At 52.8% G+C, this 20,120-nt stretch overlaps 1 protein-coding gene across 1 annotated transcript in view; it reads right to left on the bottom strand.

The window, feature by feature from the left end:
• Positions 1 to 319: 319 nt before the first annotated feature.
• The window catches only part of TRIP4 (thyroid hormone receptor interactor 4), a gene marked incomplete at its 5' end in the record, with an annotated part of 21,558 nt that continues 1,757 nt past the window's right edge, over positions 320 to 20,120 (bottom strand). The window contains 9 exons of the mRNA XM_008939292.1: positions 320 to 400; positions 3,567 to 3,669; positions 14,961 to 15,052; positions 15,407 to 15,531; positions 16,471 to 16,658; positions 17,714 to 17,840; positions 17,977 to 18,192; positions 18,653 to 18,782; positions 19,950 to 20,028. Coding sequence (XP_008937540.1) covers positions 333 to 400; positions 3,567 to 3,669; positions 14,961 to 15,052; positions 15,407 to 15,531; positions 16,471 to 16,658; positions 17,714 to 17,840; positions 17,977 to 18,192; positions 18,653 to 18,782; positions 19,950 to 20,028 — 1,128 coding nt within the window. The remainder of the gene's footprint in view (positions 401 to 3,566; positions 3,670 to 14,960; positions 15,053 to 15,406; positions 15,532 to 16,470; positions 16,659 to 17,713; positions 17,841 to 17,976; positions 18,193 to 18,652; positions 18,783 to 19,949; positions 20,029 to 20,120) is intronic.

Genomic DNA, 20,120 nt, shown 5'->3' with positions numbered 1-20,120 from the left:
TCGAGCCACAAGTTGGGGATGGAGACACTGCCCGAGCCAGGGCAGACCTGGACTTGGCCTGGCGAGCTCCCATCCCAGGACGTGGTGGGACATGGAGTTGCCAGTGCTTGGTTGATTCCCACCCCATCCAGCTCCACCTCCCACTCAACCCTCGTCGGCAACATGTGACCTCCCAGGGCTGTCAAGAAACAGATGCAGACAGATTTTTTTTTAATGCTTTGTGAATCCAAGGGATAAAGAGATACCTCAAACCACTCTAGGCTCCAGCTGGTGTTCCAGAGTCGAGGACAATCCAGGCACCCTTCAAACTGTGGATGCTGCTCCCCCGCCACTCATCCCAGCTCCTTCTGCTTCATTAACCCCTTCTTTGCTCCCTGATGGATCTTGGCATCCAGCTTCCCTGGAAAGAGAGGAAGAGAAAACGCCAAGGCGTGATAACTCCTCGGTGCTCCTGCTCTTGAAACGCTCTCTGCAATGCAAAGCAGCTGGAGGCACCAAGGTCTCCTAGTTAGCGTGTTCCTGTCACATCCCATTAATGTCCTTGAGGAACCAGGCGTTCCCAGCCTGCCCGATGGAATGCTGGACATGGAGAAATCCAGCCAGGAGGAGAAGAACTCGACATCCAGGTACCCAAAGCAGGCTGCTTTGGTGGGACTTGAATAGGACCTGGCCAGGCTGGATCGATGGGCCAAGGCCAATGGGATGAGGTTCAACAAGGCCAAGGCCCGGGTCCTGCACTTGGGTCACAACAACCCCCTGGAACACTCCAGGCTGGGGGAAGAGAGGCCGGAAAGTGCCTGGTGGAAAAGGGCCTGGCAGGGTTGGTGGAGAGCTGCCTGCAGATGAGCCAGCGTGTGCTCAGGTGGCCAAGAAGGCCACCAGAATCCTTGCCTGGATCAGCATCAGTGAGGCCAGCAGGGCTACAGCATGGATTGTCCCTCTGGGATGGGCACTGGGGACATGACACCTCAAATCCTCGCGTCAGTTTTGAGCCCCTCACTCCCAGAAGGACCTTGAGGGGCTGGGGCAGGGCCAGAGAAGGGCAACAAAGCTGGGGAAAGGTCTAGAGCCCAAGTGTGGTGAGGAGCAGCTGACGGACCTGGGGGTGCTGAGCGTGGAGCAAAGGAGGCTCAGGGGAGACCTTCTGGCTCTCCACAGCTCCCTGACACACGGCTGGAGCCAGGTGGGGGTCAGGCTCTTCTCCCAAGGAACAAGCAAGAAGACAAGAGCAAACAGCCTCAAGTTGCCCCAAGGGAGGTTTCAGTTGGCCCTGAGGAACAATTTCTTGCCCTTGAGGGTTGTCCAGGGCTGTCCCAGGCGGAGTCCCCATCCCTGGAAGGGTTTCCAAGCCGTGGAGATGTGGTGCTGAGGGACATGGGTCAGTGGTGACCTGGCAGTGCTGGGATGATGGTTGGATTCAATGATCTGAAAGCTCTTTTCCAACCAAAACAATTCTATGGTTCTATGACCCGAAGCCAATGCTGCCTCCCCTTGCCCTTCAGAGCCCTTGGTGACTTCTCTGCCAGCTCCACTTTCCCACCTGGCAGAGGAGCAGGACAACAGAACATGGCATTTGGGCAACGCCTGCAAGAAACCAAAAGCCAGGCCCAGCGAGCAAGCCGGGTGGGCGATGGAGGATCCTTGGAGGAACGTCACTGTCCCCCTCTCCTTGCCCATGATAAAGCAAGGATGGTCTTCTTCCTCCAGAAGGGAGAGGAAGAAAAGAACGGTGACCTTCAACAAGGCAGCACAGCAAAGAGCCAGCCTCCTGGAGAGCCCCATCAAGCCTGGCCTTGGATGTCTCCAGGGATGGGGACTCCACCACTTCTCTGGACAGCCTGTTCCAGTGTTTCACCACCCTCCTAGTGAAGAACTTCTTCCTCATGTATCATCTAACTCTCCCCTGTTCTAGTTTAAAACCATCACCTCTTGTCCTGTTTCTACACACCTTTGCAAACAGTCCTACCCCAGCTCTCCTTTAGGCCCCTTCAGGTGCTGGAAGGCCACCAGGTGGTCTCCCTGAAGCCTTCTCTTCTCCAGGTTGAACAACCCCCGCTCTCTCAGCCTTGCCTCACAGGAGAGGTGCTCCAGCCCTCAGATCATTTTTGTGGCCTCCTCTGGCCCTGCTCCAACAGGTTCATGTCCCTCCTTTGTTGAGGGCATCAGAGCTGGATGACCTCACCACTCAGCTTGGTGTCATCTGCAAGCTTGGGAGAAGGAAGCTGTGGGAAGAGGAAGCTGTGGGAGAATGGTGCTTCTCTGAGTGGAGAGGAGGGAGAAAACCCTCAAACCTGGTCATCAGCTCTGCCAAGCAGCCAAGACTATTTCTGCTTCTGCTGCTTTTAGCTCGTCAAATTAATTTTTCAAGCCTTCCCCGGGCTGCTGACCAGGCTGGAGCTCCCTGGCTGCTCCATCCCTCCTCCCATTTATTTCCAGAGTAGTTGGCAGCCCATGGAGGGTCTGGTGGCTCATAAAAGGGACTAGGGACGTTGGCAAGCAAAGCATGGGCAGATGCTGCAGCACTTCCCCACGAGTTCTGCCAGGACTGCCCATCCTGCCAGCCTGAAGATGGAGAACATCCATCTGGTTCCTGGAGCTCTCGCTGCTTTGGGGCCTCACTCAGGGGTCATTCTGAACCACAGGCAAGGATCTAGCCTGGATCATGGAGTCACAGACTGGCAGGGGTGGGAAGAGACCTCTGGATATCATCTCATCCAACCCCCCTGCTCCAGCAGGTCACCCACAGCAGAGTGCCCAGGATGGTGTCCAGGTGGGTTTGGAATCTCTCCAGAGAAGGAGACCCCGCAACCTCTCTGGGCAGCCTGCTCCAGGCTCTGCCACCCTCACAGCAGAGAATTTTTCTCCTCCTGGCCAGGTAGAACTTCCTGGGTTCCAGCTGGTGCCCGTTGCCCCTTGTCCTGTCACTGGGCACCACTGACACAAGTCTGGCCCCAGCCTCTTGACCAGCATGGATCAGATCCCCTCTGAGTCTTCTCTTCTCCAGCTCAACAGCCCCAGGGCTCTCAGCCTTTCCTCATCCCAGAGATGCTCCAGGCCCCTCAGCATCTTCAGAGCCTCCAGAGCTGGACCCTCTCCAGTATCTCCTTGCCCCTGCGGAACTGGGGAGCCCAGAACTGGACCCAAGACTTCAGAGGTGGCCTCAGTAGAGCAGAGTAGAGAAGAAGGAGAACTTTCCTCAGCCTGCTGCCCCCACTCTTCATGCACCCCATGAGACCATTGGCCTTCTTGGCCTCGAGGGCCCATTGCTGGCTCATGGTGACCTTTGCTCTCCCCCAGCACTCCCAGGTCCTCCTCCGTGGAGCTGCTTCCCAGCAGGTCACCCCTCACCTGTAGTGGTGCAAGGGAGGTTACTCCTCCCCAGGGGCAGGATCCTACACGTCTAGGAAGAGGGGAACTGGAGACAGCAGAAACCAAAATATATTACAGATTTATCTGAGTCATTAAACAAAGATCTCCAGCTCCAGGAGCAAGGGGCTAAAGGTTGTGAGCTCATCAAGCAGGCACCAAAGGCCCAGGGGGGCATCTGTGGTGACTTTACTACTTACAGATTTTTTGTTTTCCTTTGATGGGAAACTTCACAACCATCTCCTGGGGATTGGTGCAGATGAAGACAAATGGAGACCCCGACTCTTGGCTCAGATCTGGAAACTGTGAAACAAAAACACACAAAACCCAGAGTCAGATCAAGTGTGGGTCAGGAGCTGAGGAGTTGGAGTTTGTTTAAAGGATCAGTCGTGTCTAGGCTCAGACTAAACCAGGTCAAGAATTTTTATTGGAGTCCTCAGCACAGAGACAGGGACCTGCTGGAGTGGGGCCAGAGGAGCCCCAGCAATGACCCGAGGGGGGAACCCCTCTGCTGGGAGCCCAGCAGGAGAGAGTTGGGCTTGGGCAGCCTGAGAGGAGAAGGCTCCAGCTGGGGAGACCTTCTGGGGGCCTGCCAGGACTTCAAGGGGCCTGTCAGAAAGCTGGGGACAGACTTTTGAGAAGGGCCTGTTGGGGCAGGACATGGGGGGATGGTTTGAAACTCAAAGGGGGAGATGGAGATGAGAAAGATGGAAGAAAGTTTTGGTGCTGAAGGTGGTGAGCCCCTGGCCCAGGTTGCCCCGAGAGGTGGTTGCTGCCCCATCCCTGGAACCATTCTAGGAGATTGGCCAAGGCTCTGAGCAACCTGCTCTAGTTGCAGATGTCCCTGCTGGGCAGTTGGACTAGATGACCTTTAAAGCTCCCTTCAAACCCAAACCAGACTATTCACCATGGGGGAAAAAGCACCAAGAAAATACACACACAGTGAGAGAAGCTCCCCAAAGTCTGTCTAGATGCTGCTCAGCCTCACCACTGTCCAGAAGTGAGATGTAAAACAGCAGTGAAGAAATTTATAGATCAGCCACCACTTCAGATCCTCCATGGGCCACAGACCTTGCGCTAAGAGGCACGGAGGAGAGGACACACCACGAAGGTGCTCCAGCCCAGGAAACTTTGTCCAAACAGACCACGGGAGCATGGTCCTAGGGAGTCCAGGTGGACCACCATGTTCCCTCTCTCAAACCTCACAGCCCCCCACACAGGGAGCATCCCCATAGCAGGTCCCCTGAGATCAGCAGTGAAGACAACAACCAGGCTGGGTTCTCCACCAACAGCTTTCACCCAAAACCAGGCTCCAACCTTCAGCTGCAAGAGCTTCCAGCTCAGCTGGAGAACATGGCTGAGGTGGATTCCATGGCTTCACACCCATTTCTGTACAAGTGCCCAATCCCTTCGTGTCCTGCTTTTTAACAGCCTCGCTCCTTCCTCTGGCAACTTGCTCCAGGGAGGTGGGAAGGAGCTCCTTGTCCTGCAGCTACATTTCAGGCTTCCTGTTGTACCTACCCTGGAAACCTCTTCTCCCATCCTGGTGAAGAACAAAAGTGAAATATTCCTACCTGCTGGAGCTGAGGAAAAGCTGTAATAGTTTCCTCTGCCTACAGACGAGATGCTCCCAGATGGAGAAGATGAAGCTGAGCACCCACAAGATGTTGAACCCTCACAAGATGCTGAACTAGGGTTCCCCATCTTCTTCTGGTCCCTTCCACAAGTCAATTCAACTCATTTATCCTGTAGAAATTTCAGGAGCTTTTGGGTGAAGTCACTTTTCTGGTGGGTTAATGGGTTGAACTGCTCAAAGAAGTGTCTGGTGAAGCTGGAGAATGGCAGGAGCACGTGGCCGGGGCCTGGTAGGAGCCTATAGATACTTCCTGATGAGATACATCTGCACTATCTCATCGGGTCACCAACACACTCAGGACAGTCAACGTGGCTGAACAGTGGCACTCCTCTAACACCACAGGTCTTTCTGCAGCTTCACTTGGCGCTAGGACATCGGCACCCACCTGCCCCATGCTGAAGATGCCTCCCCTAACAGTGACTGTTCAGCTGGAGCATGGCCAGAGAAGGGCAAAGAAGCTGCTGGGGAAGGGTCTAGAGCCCAATTGTGGGTAGGAGCAGCTGAGGGACCTGGGGGTGCTGAGCCTGGTGCAAAGGAGGCTCAGGGGAGACCTTCTGGCTCTCCACAGCTCCCTGACAGGAGGCTGGAGCCAGGTGGGGGTCAGGCTCTTCTCCCAAGGAACAAGCAACAGGACAAGAGGCAACGGCCTCAAGTTGCCCCAGGGTAGGTTTAGGTGGGACCTGAGGAACAATTTGTTCCCCATGAGGGTTGTCCAGAGCTGTGCCAGGCTGCCCAGGACAGTGGTGGAGTCCCCATCCCTGGAGGGGTTTCCAAGCCATGGAGATGTGGTGCTGAGGGACATGGGTCAGTGGTGACCCGCCAGTGCTGGGTTAACAGTTGGACTCAACCTTACAGGTCTTTCCCAACCAAAATAAGTCCACGATTCTCTGATTCAATGACTTAGGCTCTGAACTGAGACACTGCCACCAAGACACCAAACATGTTTGCCTCTGTTTTGGATTTTCCAATGTTGCCCAAGCATCTGATGAGGAACAAAACCTCATTTCTCAAAGTTGCTGCTGTAGGAAGCCAGCCGAGTCGCTCCACAACCTACAACATGCTAAGTTTAGGAGATAGAGAACAAAATCACTCCCAACTACTACACCCCACAGAGAGCGGCCACTTCCCATCAAGCTCTTCAGCAAACCCAAGACTTGTAGTAAAGGCCCAAAAGCCACATCTGGTGTGCCAGAGAGAGAAGACAAAGCCTGTCCCCAGTAGAGGAGCCACAACAGCAGCTGTTCAAATAAAAGATCAACTCAGAGGGAAACCACAATCCCTTCTCCACTGGAGACCAGGAATCAAACCCAGGCAGGGGTCTGATGGGGGATGATCCTTCTTCATTTCGAGGGCATTCATGGTTAGGATCCTGAGGGTGTATATAAGACAGGTGGCAGTACTCCAGGCTTTGACATCTCCCCTACCAGGTTGCAACTCAACTTCCAGATGCCAGGTTGGCCCTCAAGGAGAAAACCCACCCTCCTCCAATCCTGCAGATGAGCTGAAGAGCTCAAGAGAGACCTTCTGTTAGGGGTTGACCTGCTGCAAAGCAGCTCTGCAGAGAAGAACCTGGGAGTGCCAGGGGACAAAAAGGCCACCATGAGCCAGCAATGGGCCCTTGTGGCCAAGACCAATGGTCTCCTGGGGTGCATGAAGAAGAGTGTGGCCAGCAGGTGGAGGGATGTTCTCCTCCATCTCTGCTCTGCCCTAGTGAGGCCACCTCTGGAGAACTGGGTCCAGTTCTGGATTCCCCAGTTCAAGAGGGCTCCCGAGTTCAGCGGGAACAGGGAGCCACTGGAGAGAGTTCAGCTCTGGGAGCTCTGAAGATGCTGAGGTGAGGGCCAGATGCTGGGGCCAAACTCTTCTCAGTGATGCCCAGCAAGAGGACAAGGGGCAATGAGCCCAAACTGGAACCCAGGAGGTTCCACCTGACCAGGAGGAGAAAATTCTCTGCTGTGGGGATGGCAGTACCTGGAGCAGACTGCCCAGAGAGGTTGTGGAGTCTCCTTCTCTGGAGAGATCCCAAACCTGCCTGGACACCATCCTGGGCAACCGGGAGCAGGGGAGTTGGACAAGATGATGGCCAGAAGTCTCATCCAACTTCTACCATGCTGAGATTCTGTGAGGGGTTATGCAATCTAACCACAGTGTAAAAAAAAAAAAATTACTCAGCCTCCTCTTAGATCTTCTGCCACCTCACAGTGGGCTTGTGCCGAGGCATTTGGGAGACCGGCGCGCTCCGTGGGCTATAAGCAGCCGGCTGAGCTTGCCAACTGCTCCAGCCCACGGCTCCCCCGCTCCCAGCCCCACGCACGCCAGCATTGGCGCAGCCACTGCCCTTCCCCATCCCCACGCTGGCCATGCTTCCGTCTGCTGCCCCCAAGCTTTGTAGAAGAGATTAGCAGGGGCAATGAACCCCAAAACACCCAAGCAGATCTCAAGTTGGGCTCTCCAAAAACCCACCACTGGGTTCTCCCTCTGGTTGAAGCCAGTACTTTGAACGTGTATGAAGGGGATCTCAGATGTCCCCACCAGCCACCCAGCGGAGCTGCAAGCATGGATAACTGCTGATGAACATTCCCTACGTTTTGTTTTCACCACCAGCTTGTCACCACCAGAAATAGCAGCACGGCCACCAGCTTCCCTACTCAGCAGCCCACACTGAAAGAGCAAAGAAGCCAGCAGAGACACGAACCCACCTCCTCTGGCATTTGAGAACAACAAAATCCTGCTAAGCTGCTCTTCCCCCCACCCAATCTCTTCAAATAACTCTTTTCTACCCCTAATTTTGGGGAAAGACAGCAGCAGGGTGCAATGGCCACGCAGGCTCACCAATAATAACATGGGATTTGGAATCCTTAAGCGCTTATCCCAACTCCACCTCAGTATTTGGGAAAAACAAGCCCATGGAGAAGAGCTGTCCTGAGCGCCTCAGGTTTTTTCCCCCTTCCCTGACAGGCTGTGTTGGCTTGAACCCCAGCGCAGGGGTGGGTGAGGAGCCAGCTGGAGAGTTGCACACTGGAACCTGTGGTCCTTTGGTTGGCCACCACCATCTTCTCCATCTTACAGCTGCCAGCAGGTGGCCCGAGGGCACCGGCAACGAGAAGGTGGTTGAGATGTTCTCCAAGGTTAACAACAGGAAGGGTTGAATCATTTTCCTGGCACAACGAGTCGGTGAACAACAGGGGGAAACGCAGCTCCAACCTTCCTTTCCTTGATGCTCTCCAAGAGTCTGGAAATAAGAGGCAGGGCTGGAAAGTGACACTTTCTGGAAAGAATAAAAGCAAGTGGAGCCCACGTGTTGGCAAGAGAGCTCACCATAAAATGCACTCAAAGGGAGAAAAAAAACTCATCCTGGTGGAGCTGCTGCAATGGCAGCGGCGATAAATGGGCTTTTCCCAGCAGGCAAAGGGAGGCTGTGGGCTCTCCCCTGGGAATCTGGGAAGCCCCGTGGCCACGGGTGAGGAGCAGGATCTGAGGCATCCCCCCGGGGAGCTGAGCACAGATTCCCTCAATCCCTTCACCATGTTTTCCTGGTGATTTGTGGGAAAGGTGGATCTGCTCTTCCTTCACGCGTCAGCAGGGGATTAGCCACCACCCAGGCATTTTGTCCTCCTCTCCAGGGGGAAATCACTCACCATCCACCTAGGAAATCCTTCTTTAGGGGTTTGAACACAGAAAATTGGGAGCTTCCAGGGGTGTTGCAGCCAAAGAGGAGCATTTGCAGCATCCCACCTGGATGTGGGAGAAACGGAGCCATCAGAGAGGAGAGAGAAGAGGCACATCCAGTTGTAGGTGCTGCAAGATCCTCCATTCCAGTTTGGGCACCATCAGCATTCCACGCCCCCCCTTTGGGGCCCTGCCACAGCCAGAAGTGATCCAGTGCAGAAGCTCCTCAGTGGAGTGGAGTCAGTTGACGTCAGGAAGAACAACCCTTCATCCTGAAGTGCTCTAGGGCATGGTGACCCAAAGGTGACACTCAACTGGCAACGGGCACCATCGCCTGAGCCAGGAGATCCAGGTCTGCCGCTGCTCCATGTTACCTTCTCCGGACTCAGAGCTCCAGTGCTGGACAGAGCTTGCAGAGCATCCCTCCGAGGTCTCATCTCCCTCATGACACGGTCTCGCCTCACGCCTCCAACTCCAAGAACATTTTCAAGCATCATCTTTTAAGGACTCACTCCTTCTGCCTCAACCCAGGCCGAGCAGCCTCTGGCCCGGGAGCAACGTAACATTTTCCTAAACAGAAACCTCAAACCAGATCCAACTTTCTAGAAAAGCCAAATTTTCTAGCCTGAGGCAGAACCAGCCAGTACAGCAGCCTTGTGAACATGCACCCGAGGAACCCAACAAGCTGCCCTCAGCTGCAGAAGACCACGTGGATGAAGAGAAGCCCCTCCACGGAGGCTGGATGTGTTGACATTCGATCTAAATCCACAGAATGGGGCAGAAAAAAAAAGGATAAAAAAAAAACAAAAACAAAAAAAACAACCCAGGAACGTAAAGAAACACAAACAAAAGTTGGCAGCCAAACTTTTGTTTGAAAGCCTGTCAGGTCTAGACTGCGACGTGTGAGGAAGGAACAGCTCAAAACCACAGCTGCTAATGGTTATGGATTTGGCAATCAAAATGTCTTTGTGAAAAAGCAAAAAAAAGAAAAAGAAAAAAAAGAAGAAAAAGACAAAAAAAAAGAAGAAGAAAAAGGAAAAAAAAAGTTAACTGCCTTACTCTTGAGGTTACAAACCGCAGCCTTGATGCATTGTTGCAGTCAACATCCTCCCTGCTGCTTTTGAGAGCTTCCATCTGCTGCTCGCAGATCCCACCCTCTGTCCCTCCTTCAAGGCTTAGCTGGGACACAACCAGACCCAGACGTGGCAGCCTGGGACCAACCCCAGGATCCTTCCCCAAGCCGGCCGGATCCACCCGGTGGGCGTTTGCCACCCTGGAAGCCTCGAGCCCAGCTCTGCCGCGTTGCGGCGGAATCCTTGGGGTTCCAAGGGAGTCATCGGGATGTGGGAAGTCCCAACAGGACTTGGAGATGGAGACGGAATGGGATTTACATGGCCGAGCAGCCCGTGGGGAGAGCTGGAGAGCTCGTGGTGTTGCAGGTCCTGCAGCCACCACCACCCTTTCGCAGCTCAAATCCGCACCTGGGGAAGCCCCTGCTTGTGGTGGACCCCACAAGCAGCACGAGGAGGGCATGAGATGTTCATGGGGGGCCTCACAACCATTGGGAGGAACTGGGTGGGCTTGGAAAAATGCTCGGCGGTGTACTGGGCTCAGAGGGAAGAGCCATTTTCATCCCATGAGGAGCAAAGAGGTGACGGGAGGAGGAGATAGGGGGGAAAACAGGGCACCTGCTTCTCATTCCATCAGACACCTTCAACCAGCTTCCTAAAATCCCCTCCTAAGGCAGAGCTGCAAAGCCATCCACAGAGATCTCAGATCACTGCCTGGTTTTGCTGAAATGGTAGCAGAGGCTAAGTCCACAGTCATCATTAATTAAGTCATCTGCTTCAGCCTTGGCTTGGTTTCATCCCTAGGGTCTAGGAAAGCGGAGGAGAGGGCAAGCGAGCCTCTATCATTCGATTTCCTTGGCATGTTAATGCATTCCTAAATTAATCATCATCAAGTGACAATCCGTCCTTCATCTTCACAGCCTGAGCAGTGGCCTCAGGAAACCTGCTGGCTTCTGGAGCCTGAGGAGAGGCTCTGATGGAAACCAAAGCGCTTCACCGAAGGAAAAACTCCCCCAGCTCTTACTGTCCATCAGCTGAACCAGCTGCAGGTCTCCTCTGCTCCCAGAACCACCAACCAGGGGGGACTTTACGCGGCGGGAAACCCAGTGAAGCTTCATCCACACGCCAGATGAATGTTTAACTAAACCATCTCCCCAAGTGCCATGTCCACATGTTTTTTTTAACCCCTTCAAGGGCTGGGGACTCCACCACCTCCCTGGGCAGCCTGGGCCAAGGCCTCACCACTCTGCCAGGGAAGAAATTCTTCCAAATATTCATCCAAAACCTCCCCTGGGGCAACTTCAGCCCATTGCCTCTCACCCTATTGCTGGTTCCTTGGGAGACGAGACCAACACCCACCTCACTCCAGCCTCCTGCCAGAGAGTTGGAGAGCACAAGAAGGTCTCCCTTCAGCTTCCTCTTCTCCAAGCTAAACACCCCCAGGTCCCTCAGCCACTCCTCAGAAAACATGTTCCCCAGACCCTTCACCAGCTTCGTTTTGCCCTTTTCTGGACCTTTTAATTGTCTTTGAATGACAGTTGCAATCTTGTGGCACAAAATTAGCTTGGACGTGTTCCCTCCTGCAGATTTAGGATGCTAAGTGGACACCTAGAAGTAAAAAACAACCACTTTCCTCCCATCAGACAGAGCTACCCAATTTTTCAGCCCAAGATCATATCTGCATCTAGATATCAGCACGGGTGTGTGCTCCCATCCCAAGCAAGTCCAATCACACCTAGTGACTACTAAAATAGCAGCAGTGGAAACATTCTTTTTCCAGTTACAGTCTCCAGGATCAAAGTCCCCATCCAGAGGACACTGAAACAGCTTCAGCCTCCTGCCAGGCCCTGCCCACCTCATCCTGCATCTCCCCAGCTGAGGTCACCAACACCTCACGTAGGAAAAGCCAAGCAGCTCCTGTCTCCACTCAGGGTGTTGGTGACGTCAATGTTCAAATCTCCATGGCGGGAGGGGGGGGGAAATAAAGTTTCCAGGTCACCTTTGGAGCATAACAAAGGGATCATTCTGGTCTCCACCAAGGGTTTTTTGGGTGGCTGCCAGGAAGAGAAGGAAACGAGCCCAGAACACGCTCCGAGGAGGTGCAAGATGTGCAAAGCTCAACTGGAAACACTGAGATTTAAGAGGCTCTGGCACCAGCCAAGAGCCTGCGCTCAGCACCAGGGTTCAATCCAGAAAGCAGGTTTGCTTCTGATGAAGCAGGTGATACCTAGGGTGGACTTTCCAACCCACCCGGAACTCCTAGAGAAGCTTCAATCCAAGCAGCGAAGCTTGGAGCAGTACAACGAGGTGTAAATAACCCCTGAGAACCAAGCGCTGCTTCATTTTCCACGTGGGAAGGAACTGAAGTAGTTCAGCCAGGAAGCAGCACAACTGGGATTAAGGTGATGTCATCTGACGTAAGGGTGATGTTAATCACAAGGACATCTCCTTCCTGCTCTTCCTCTGCTCCCTTATAATCACTATGGCTGGAAAAAACCTCCAAGATCATCCAGTCCAACCGTCAACCCAGCACTCCCATGACCACTAAACCATGTCCACAAGTGCCACGCCACACATCTTTTGAACCCCTCCAGGGATGGGGACTCCACTACCTCTCTGGGCAGCCTCGGCCAATGCCTCACCAAACAATGGGGCTTTAAGCAACCTAGTCTAGTGGGAGGTCCATGACAGGGGTGTTGGGATGAGATGATCTTTAAGGTCCCTTCCAACTCAAACCACTCCACGACTCCATGAAATAAGTCTCTCACAGTAACACAAGTGCTCGGGGCAGGGTCTGAGCCTGACTCTGTTGGTGCAGCACCCAACAAAATGGGGAATTGTTGTTTGATTTGGGGTTTTGAGGACTAACATTAAAAAAAAAAGGAGAATTCAATGAGGATAATGATAGAAAAATACCATCAAGGTGCCACTAACGTCTTCATCAGCAACCCGAGAGAAGTTGTAAACAGGAGGGAACCATCTGCATCTGGTACTAAACAGGGAGAGGGTGACAGCATCAAAAGGATAGAGAACTCATGGAAGAGTGGAGGAGGGATAAGACCAGGAAGAGTTTTGGTCTCCCTTGAGAACGGCAAGAGAGGTGTGAGTCAAAGCTCCATGGTGGCTTCATCACACGTTTCCTCCTAAAGCAACTCCAGAAAGATGCTCAGATCTCTGAATTCAACCCACCTAATATCATAGAACTACAGAACCATTTAGGTTGGAAAAGACCTTTCAGATCATCAAGTCCAGCACTGCCTGGTCACCACTGACCCATGTCCCTCAGCACCACATCTCCATGGCTTGGAAACCCCTCCAGGGATGGGGACTCCACCAGTGCCCTGGGCAGCCTGGGCCAGGCCTTGATAAAGCAATCCTGAGAAAAAATGGCCAAAACCACCATAAAAAGGCAACATATTAGGAATTATAAATACTTTGCCCATTTAAGACCGACCTGCAAATCGGTGGATGCTAGAGAAGAAAAACGTGATGCTGGTCCCAGTGTCCTTTCCTCTCACCCTCCCCAGGCTTGCTCCTAAATACTCTTCCAGATGTCATCGTATCCTTGTCCCAAAGCTCCCTCTGCTGCTCGTACTCCAACCTCTCCTCCTTCCACCCACGGCTCAGGAGAGATGTGACCTCATCAGAAATGCTTTTGGCATCTCTCGTTTCCAGGCACCTCTCACTGCTAAAAAACCTCACAGGGGTTGGGAACTTCACGAGAAGCAGCCCCCAGCTGCTGCTGCCTCGCTCAAACTCCACACAGCAAGGAGATGCCCAGCAGCCTGGTGTCTCCACCTCCTCCTCCTTCACAAGGAACTCATTTATTCCACCTACAAGATGGTCTTGGTTGACTACCAGCAGCAAAGAGCCTGGTTCTGGCTCTGTCATCTCCTTGCAGGAAGTGGAAGGTCATTCTGCTCCCCTGCTCTTCTTCACAGGGCATGTGCTCCAGCCCTCAAACATCTCCGTGGCCTCCAGTGGCCTCATTCCAGCTCATCAACCTCTTTTTTGTGACCACAGTATTCCAGATGTGGTTTAGCCAATGCTGAGCAGAGAGGAATAATCACCTCTACTGATTTCCCCCCCTAGGTCATTGCTAAATGTATTAAAGAGGAGAAGTTTGAGGAAAAAGCCCCGAGGAGCACCGCCTCCAAGGAGATTACAAGGCCACCGCCACTGCACTTTGCAGCCTGATGACCCAGCCAGTTTTTAACCCTAGAAGTCCACCTACCCAGGCCATAATGACTCCTCCTGGCCACGTTTGCTACAGGAGAGCAGGCTGAAAGCCTTGCTAAATAAAAAGTGCAAGACAGTCAACCACTCTGTCTGTTGGATATAGAAGGTCACCAGGTTAGTCAAGCATGATTTTACCCCTAGGTACATCCACTAGCTATTCCCAGTGTCCTTCTCCTCCATGTGCCCAAAATTGGCTACCAAGAGGAATGTCTCTCTGGATTTCCCAGAGACCAAAGTGAAGCTGACTGGCCTGAAGTGTCCAGGATCATCCTTCCTTCCTTTTCTAAAGATGGATGCAGTAGTTGCCTTTCCACAGTCATCAAGGTCCTCTCCTCATCTCCAGGACCTTCCCGAGGCAAGAGTGGCCTCGCAAAGACATCCGCCAACGCATGTGGATGCACATCACCAGCAACCACAGACTTGTAGGGGTTGAGCTTTCTCAAAAGGCTCCCAACTCAGTCTCCCTTCCCTACAGGCTGTCCCACTTCTCCTTGGTCTCTACCTCTAGGCAAGACCTCTGGGACATCTTGCTGCTGAAGCCTGAGATGAAGGCCTCACTGCGTCAAACATCTCACTGTCTCTGGTCACCAAATCGCCTGCCTCATTCAGGAGGCCTCTTAAACATCCCTTGACTCTCATGGGAGTCTTGATGCATCACCATCCCCAGCTGTCCCTCTGTCTAGAGGCTCTGGACATCCTCTCTGCAGGGTCTCCATGAAGACCCTGCAGCTCTCCAGTCCATCCTCCCAAGTGGAAGGGTGCTCACAACATCCCACAGCTCCTTCCTCCTGGTGACTCAGTGCCCCAGCCAGAGCAGAACTGTCACTTCTGAGGCCACCACGACCTCCAGCTCCAGGGAGAAGCCACCACACAACATTCAATCCTTGCAGGTTCCTGTCTTCCCCGACCCAGCACAGCCACAGAGTAGTCCCACTACATTAGAAGTCTGTGGCTTGTAAAAGTTGGCTCCCTGTACTCACCTGCTCACTGAACTGCTCTTGTGATAAACAATCGGTCACCTCCACACAGCCCAGGAGACATCCCGGGGGATAATCGCTTGGAAACTCCACATCTGCACCAAAAGAAATCTCTCTTCAGGAGCCATATCCCCACACCCAGAGCTGATGTCTTCCAACCCCCTTCCCTCCCCTCCAGGCACTCACAAAGTGAAAAACCAGAAAACCTAGAATGATTTTAACACCCCATTGTTCTTGTTCCAGCTCAGGATCTTCACCAGGGTGGGAGACTGAAAGACACTGAGACCTTTGGCTTCTGCCAGAGGGACACGGGGTGCAGGAGGAGCTCCATGCCCCAAGGAAGGAGCAGACAACCCTGCTGTATGACTTGGAAGCAGAATAGCAACAACAGGTCAGCAGAGAGGGCTCGGTGCACCAGGTAACCCAAAGATCTGAGGAGAGGACTTCACCTTTCTGCAGGAGCATTCTGTAGGTGGTCTCCAGTTCGGCGATTTCCTGGGGGGAGGGTCTTTTAGCAGTAGCTGCAATCCATAACCGCCCTCTGTGGGACGTGTACCAGGTCCTGCCCTCCACCCTGGGGAACAAAGGAGAATTCAGGACTTTAGACTTCACCAGAAATCACCCACAGGGACAGATTTTTCCACTTTCCCACCACATGATTCCCAAAACTAAGCTCTGAAGGCCAAGTGACGTGGCAGCACTCCGGGAAAGACCCTGCGGTGGGCAAGAAAGAACACCACAGAGCATGGCCTCCCAGCTTCAGAGCAAGGGCCAAAAAAGACCACGGATGGTCCACGAGTGCAGCGGTGGCCCGAGCACACATGTAGGACAATCTGCTGACACCATTCACATAGGAGCTCCAAAGGTCTAGGGAGCTTGGGAGCAGGCGGCAGCGGCTCCATGCTGCCCAGGTGAAAAAAAAAGGCACCATGAGATCTGCTGCCTCTTCAGTCTGGGAAAGGAAAAAGCTCTGCTGGCCAAAATTAAAAATTCCAGGCAGGAAAGAGGAGGAAAAAAAAGGCTGAAGAAGGTTCTTTGTTCTCTCTCCATGGTAGGAAGGTGAATTCATGTGCTGGATGGAAGGAACTTCTCTTTGAAAGCTGATTTCCAGCCCAGAGAGGGAAGGGAATGACAAGTGGATGGGTCTTTAAACAAAGCCTGGTGTCACCGTAGGCTTCTTTATGATGGACAAGAAGATCAGGAGAACATACTTCATGGTTTCAACTTTTTTTCCCTTCCCAATTCCAGAAAGGTACGACCCACCTACAGTGCAGACATCTCAGCCTCTCACTACATTTGCCCCCAGTGAGGAAAGTTGAGCCTCCCTGGTTGGCTGCTCCCACAAAAACACATTCCTTGGCTTCTCAGAGCATGGACGAGGAAGCGTGGCTTCCAAACCTGGAGCTACCAGCAGGTACCGGTCACTCTTTGTACAAAGCGCTCCTCTGAGTAGCACCAACTTCTCACCTCGCCTACGAGGCAAGACTCATCCCAGTTCAGGCCACCCCTTTACCTCTTGATTCCTTTTACGAGCAAGGAGGCCCAAGGCTGGTGCATGCTGAGGCACCAGCCATCATCTGAGATCTCCTGCAGCTCTCGATCCTGAATCCGCAGCCTGTTCCGCTCCCAGCCAGGCTCGTTCCCAGCGTCCATGGAGTGGGCGACTCTCCTCTGCGGCACCAAACCCGTCTGGTCCACCCACTGGAGAGTGTTCAAAAGGAACAAGGAAAATGTCAGTACCTCCCTACATGTCCCAGCTAGAGTCCTCAGCACAGCAGAGACAAGGACCTGCTGGAGTGGGGCCAGAGGAGGCCACAACAATGGCCCAAAGGCTGGAACCCTTCTGCTGGGAGGCCAGCAGGAGAGAGTTGGGGTTCTTCAGCCTGGAGAAGGCTCCAGGGAGACCTTCTGGTGGTCTTTCAGTATTTAGAAGTATCAGAAAGCTGCAGACAGGGTTTTGAGCAGGGCCTACTGGGACAGGACAAGGGGGGATGCTTTGAAACTCAAAGAGGGAGATTTAGACTCGAGAGAAGGAAGAAATTTTGGATGCTGAAGGTTGAGAGACCCTGGCCCAGACTGCCCAGAGAGGTGGTGGATACCTCATCCCTGGAACCATTCCAGGTGAGGTTGTACAATGCTCTGAGCAACCTGCTCTAGTTGCTCCTTGCTCCCTGAAGGGGGCTTGGACTCAATGATCTTGAAAGGTCCCTTCCAACCCAACCAGTCCATGATTCTACGATTCTATGGATTTAAAGAACAAATCTGCTTGCTGGCGTTTCAGAGTGTTCACAGGAAGACAGAAGTTTCAAAGCATATTCACAGCCATCAGCGCTAAAAACTGGGAACTGTCGAACCCTCAAACACTTTGCACACACCAAGAACACCACGATTAAACTGGAATTTTGAGGGTAGAGATTGTGCCCTTTGGACATCTGGCAGAAATGGATTCCAAAATAGTTGAAAAAGCGACACGACCTCAGGGTGACTCTCAGAAATTCTTCCTGAGGAGGAAGAATTTCCTCCTCCTGAAAGGAGGCAGGAGACTAAAACTGAGATCAGCCAAAGCTACCAAGAGCAGAGATCAGACCAGGGCACCAGCAAACCTTCTCCATCCCCAACTCAGATGGCTAATGTGGACCTCTCAGCCACAGGGCTGGAAAGGGGCGCTACAGGAGGTACTTCAAGCCATGATTCTTAAACTCAGCTCTCCCACAGTTAGTCACTCCTCTGGACCAAACCACTCGACCCCTACTGACCAAAGGAGCAGGCTGAAGGAGACGAGGATTCACTAGGACACCAGAACTTGGGGTCAGCTGGGCGTCTGGGCTCCCAGCTGCCTTGCCCAGCGTGCCACAGCTCACGGCTTCAACGGTTTCATCCAGCCTGCAGGTGCAAACACGAGGCGTGACAACTCCCTACGAGCAACATCCACCTCCTCCCCACACAAAACCCCACACCCGACCCTCTCCCCACCCCTGTTTCCACCTCCCCGCTCTTGGGCGTGGAGGTTGTCCCTCACTTTTTGTGGTACTCGGCCATGTTGGTGTCCTCCTCCAAGATCTGCCTCCCCGCGAAGTCGAGGGTGATTTTTTTGGTGAGGCGAGAGGCGTGGCGCAGCTCCCGCAGCTCCTGTTCTCTCTTCTGGAGGGCTTCCCTCTCCTGCTTGGACAGCCACTGGTTGGAATCCGTGGCAAAGTAATCTGATTCGTCATCAATGACCTGGGTTCGACGCACGCTGGCAAGAGACAACCAGAGAGGGAGAAGATGAGGAGAGCAGGACGGCAGCACAACCCTGACTGCCCCAAATTTGCCTTGAACAGGTTGCCCAGAGAGGTGGTCACTGCCTCATCCCTGGAACCATTCCAGGTGAGGATGGACAATGCTCTGAGCGACCTGCTCTGGTTGCAGATGTCCCTGCTCCCTGCAGAGGGGCTGGAGGAGATAACTCTGAAAGGTCCCTTCCAACCCAAACCAGTCTGTGATCCTCTGATTCCTTCCCACTGTCTGCTTGCTGGACCATAAGGGACACAAAGCAATGACATCCAACAGGACCCATTCAAGGGGTTGACTCTTGTTCCACCAACCTGAAGGTGCCTGTAGCTACAGCCCAGGTTTTAGAAGGAACTCTCTGAGGTTTCTACTCAAGGTACCTCAACCTGCCAGAACATTTCTGTGACTTCACAGTAGTACCTCACCTTGTCCTGTCAAACTCCAACAACTTGTCTTTGTGTTTCACAGCCATCTCCAGGCCAGCTTGGAGTCTAGCTTCTTGTCGAGGCAACAAATCTTTGCTTATGGCATCCAAATTCCTTGAACTTTCAGCACCTGAAAGAGAAAAACCACAGCTCAACACTCTGCTCTTCAGAGCCCAGTCTTGGTGGGCTTGGCTGCAGAAACACCCCCTAAGCCAAATGCTCTTCAAGGAGCCAAGAGAAGAACTTTGCACCAAGCTCAAAACCTTTCCCAGACAGTTCCAAAGCCCGATTTTTCCTCTAGTCCCTTTCACAGACTCTTCCTCCAAAGAGGAGGGAGCATTTAAATACTCCAGTGAGCACGTCTAGGTAGTGCTTAGAGAGGGGATCTTGGGCTTTGAGTCTCCTTCTTCCTTCCCTAACAATTTGGGCAGTCTGAATTCTGCCCAGCACCAACCACCAGCCTTCAGTCTGCTCTTAGAAGCCAAATTCTCTCCTAAAGGTTCTTCTATCCATGAAGAGTGTCTTGGTCACTGATGATGGAACACGGAACCAGCTGCCTGTCTGCTCCTCCACAAGCCTGTCAGAAAGGAAGCCCTCTCCCAACACACCTCAGGAGGTTTTTCACATCATCTGTTGTTAGAGATGGAGAAACTGATTCCCAGCAACCATGTTTTCTTTCTTACTGTTTCCAGCAAGGGGACAAAACCTCAAGAAACCAACCAAAACCACTGTGACTACCACCAGCTGCTACTCCTAAGGACTGAGAGGACCTCTTTCCATCTCAGCAGCTCCAAAGACAAGTTGACACCAGGACCCAGAGTAAACACTTCCTCAATTCTTCAACAAAATGCATTTTGCAACTAAGAAGTTTGTGACCTTGGTTGTAGTTCAGCTAAACTCAAACATCCCCATGATTGGGGATTATCTCCTCTCGCTCTCCTTGGCTCTGCTCCTGTTTTTAGCTCCCAAAATAAGTGTTTGAGAAGAAGAACCAGTAGAAAATATTAACCAGTACCCCTCAGCAGCACTTCATCTGCCCCAGCACGCATTCCACACGAGCCTTATCCAAATTTTCAAGGACTTCTACATGGCCCCAGTCCACATGGTCGATTTGGGAACCCACAAGGAGCAGCCCAGGGGCCTCTGGGGAAGGACACGATCCTTCTTCATAGAGAAGGATGATGACACTTGAAGCCATCATGTCTGCTGCAAGTTTTTATTTTCAGATCCAGATGATTTCCTGCTGCTGGAGGACTGATGGGACCCTTCACACTCCAGGTATGGGATTGCTACTGACCTGCCATGAGCTTCTTCAGCAGCTTCTGGCTCTTGTTTGAGTCCCGTTGAAGAACATCCTGCTCTTCTTTAGTGCACACCTAAGGGAAAAATGGTAAATGAGGACTCAGGAAGGACATCACGTCCTTGGTCAGCTTCAGAGCCCTGGATAACAAACTGTTTAAAAGAGCCA

This window comes from Merops nubicus, unplaced genomic scaffold (assembly GCF_000691845.1).
Source record: "Merops nubicus isolate BGI_N331 unplaced genomic scaffold, ASM69184v1 scaffold23394, whole genome shotgun sequence".
Taxonomy (NCBI): Eukaryota; Metazoa; Chordata; class Aves; order Coraciiformes; family Meropidae; genus Merops; species Merops nubicus.
Note: the sequence above shows the minus strand (reverse complement) of the source record. Positions and strands in the feature narration are given on the sequence as shown.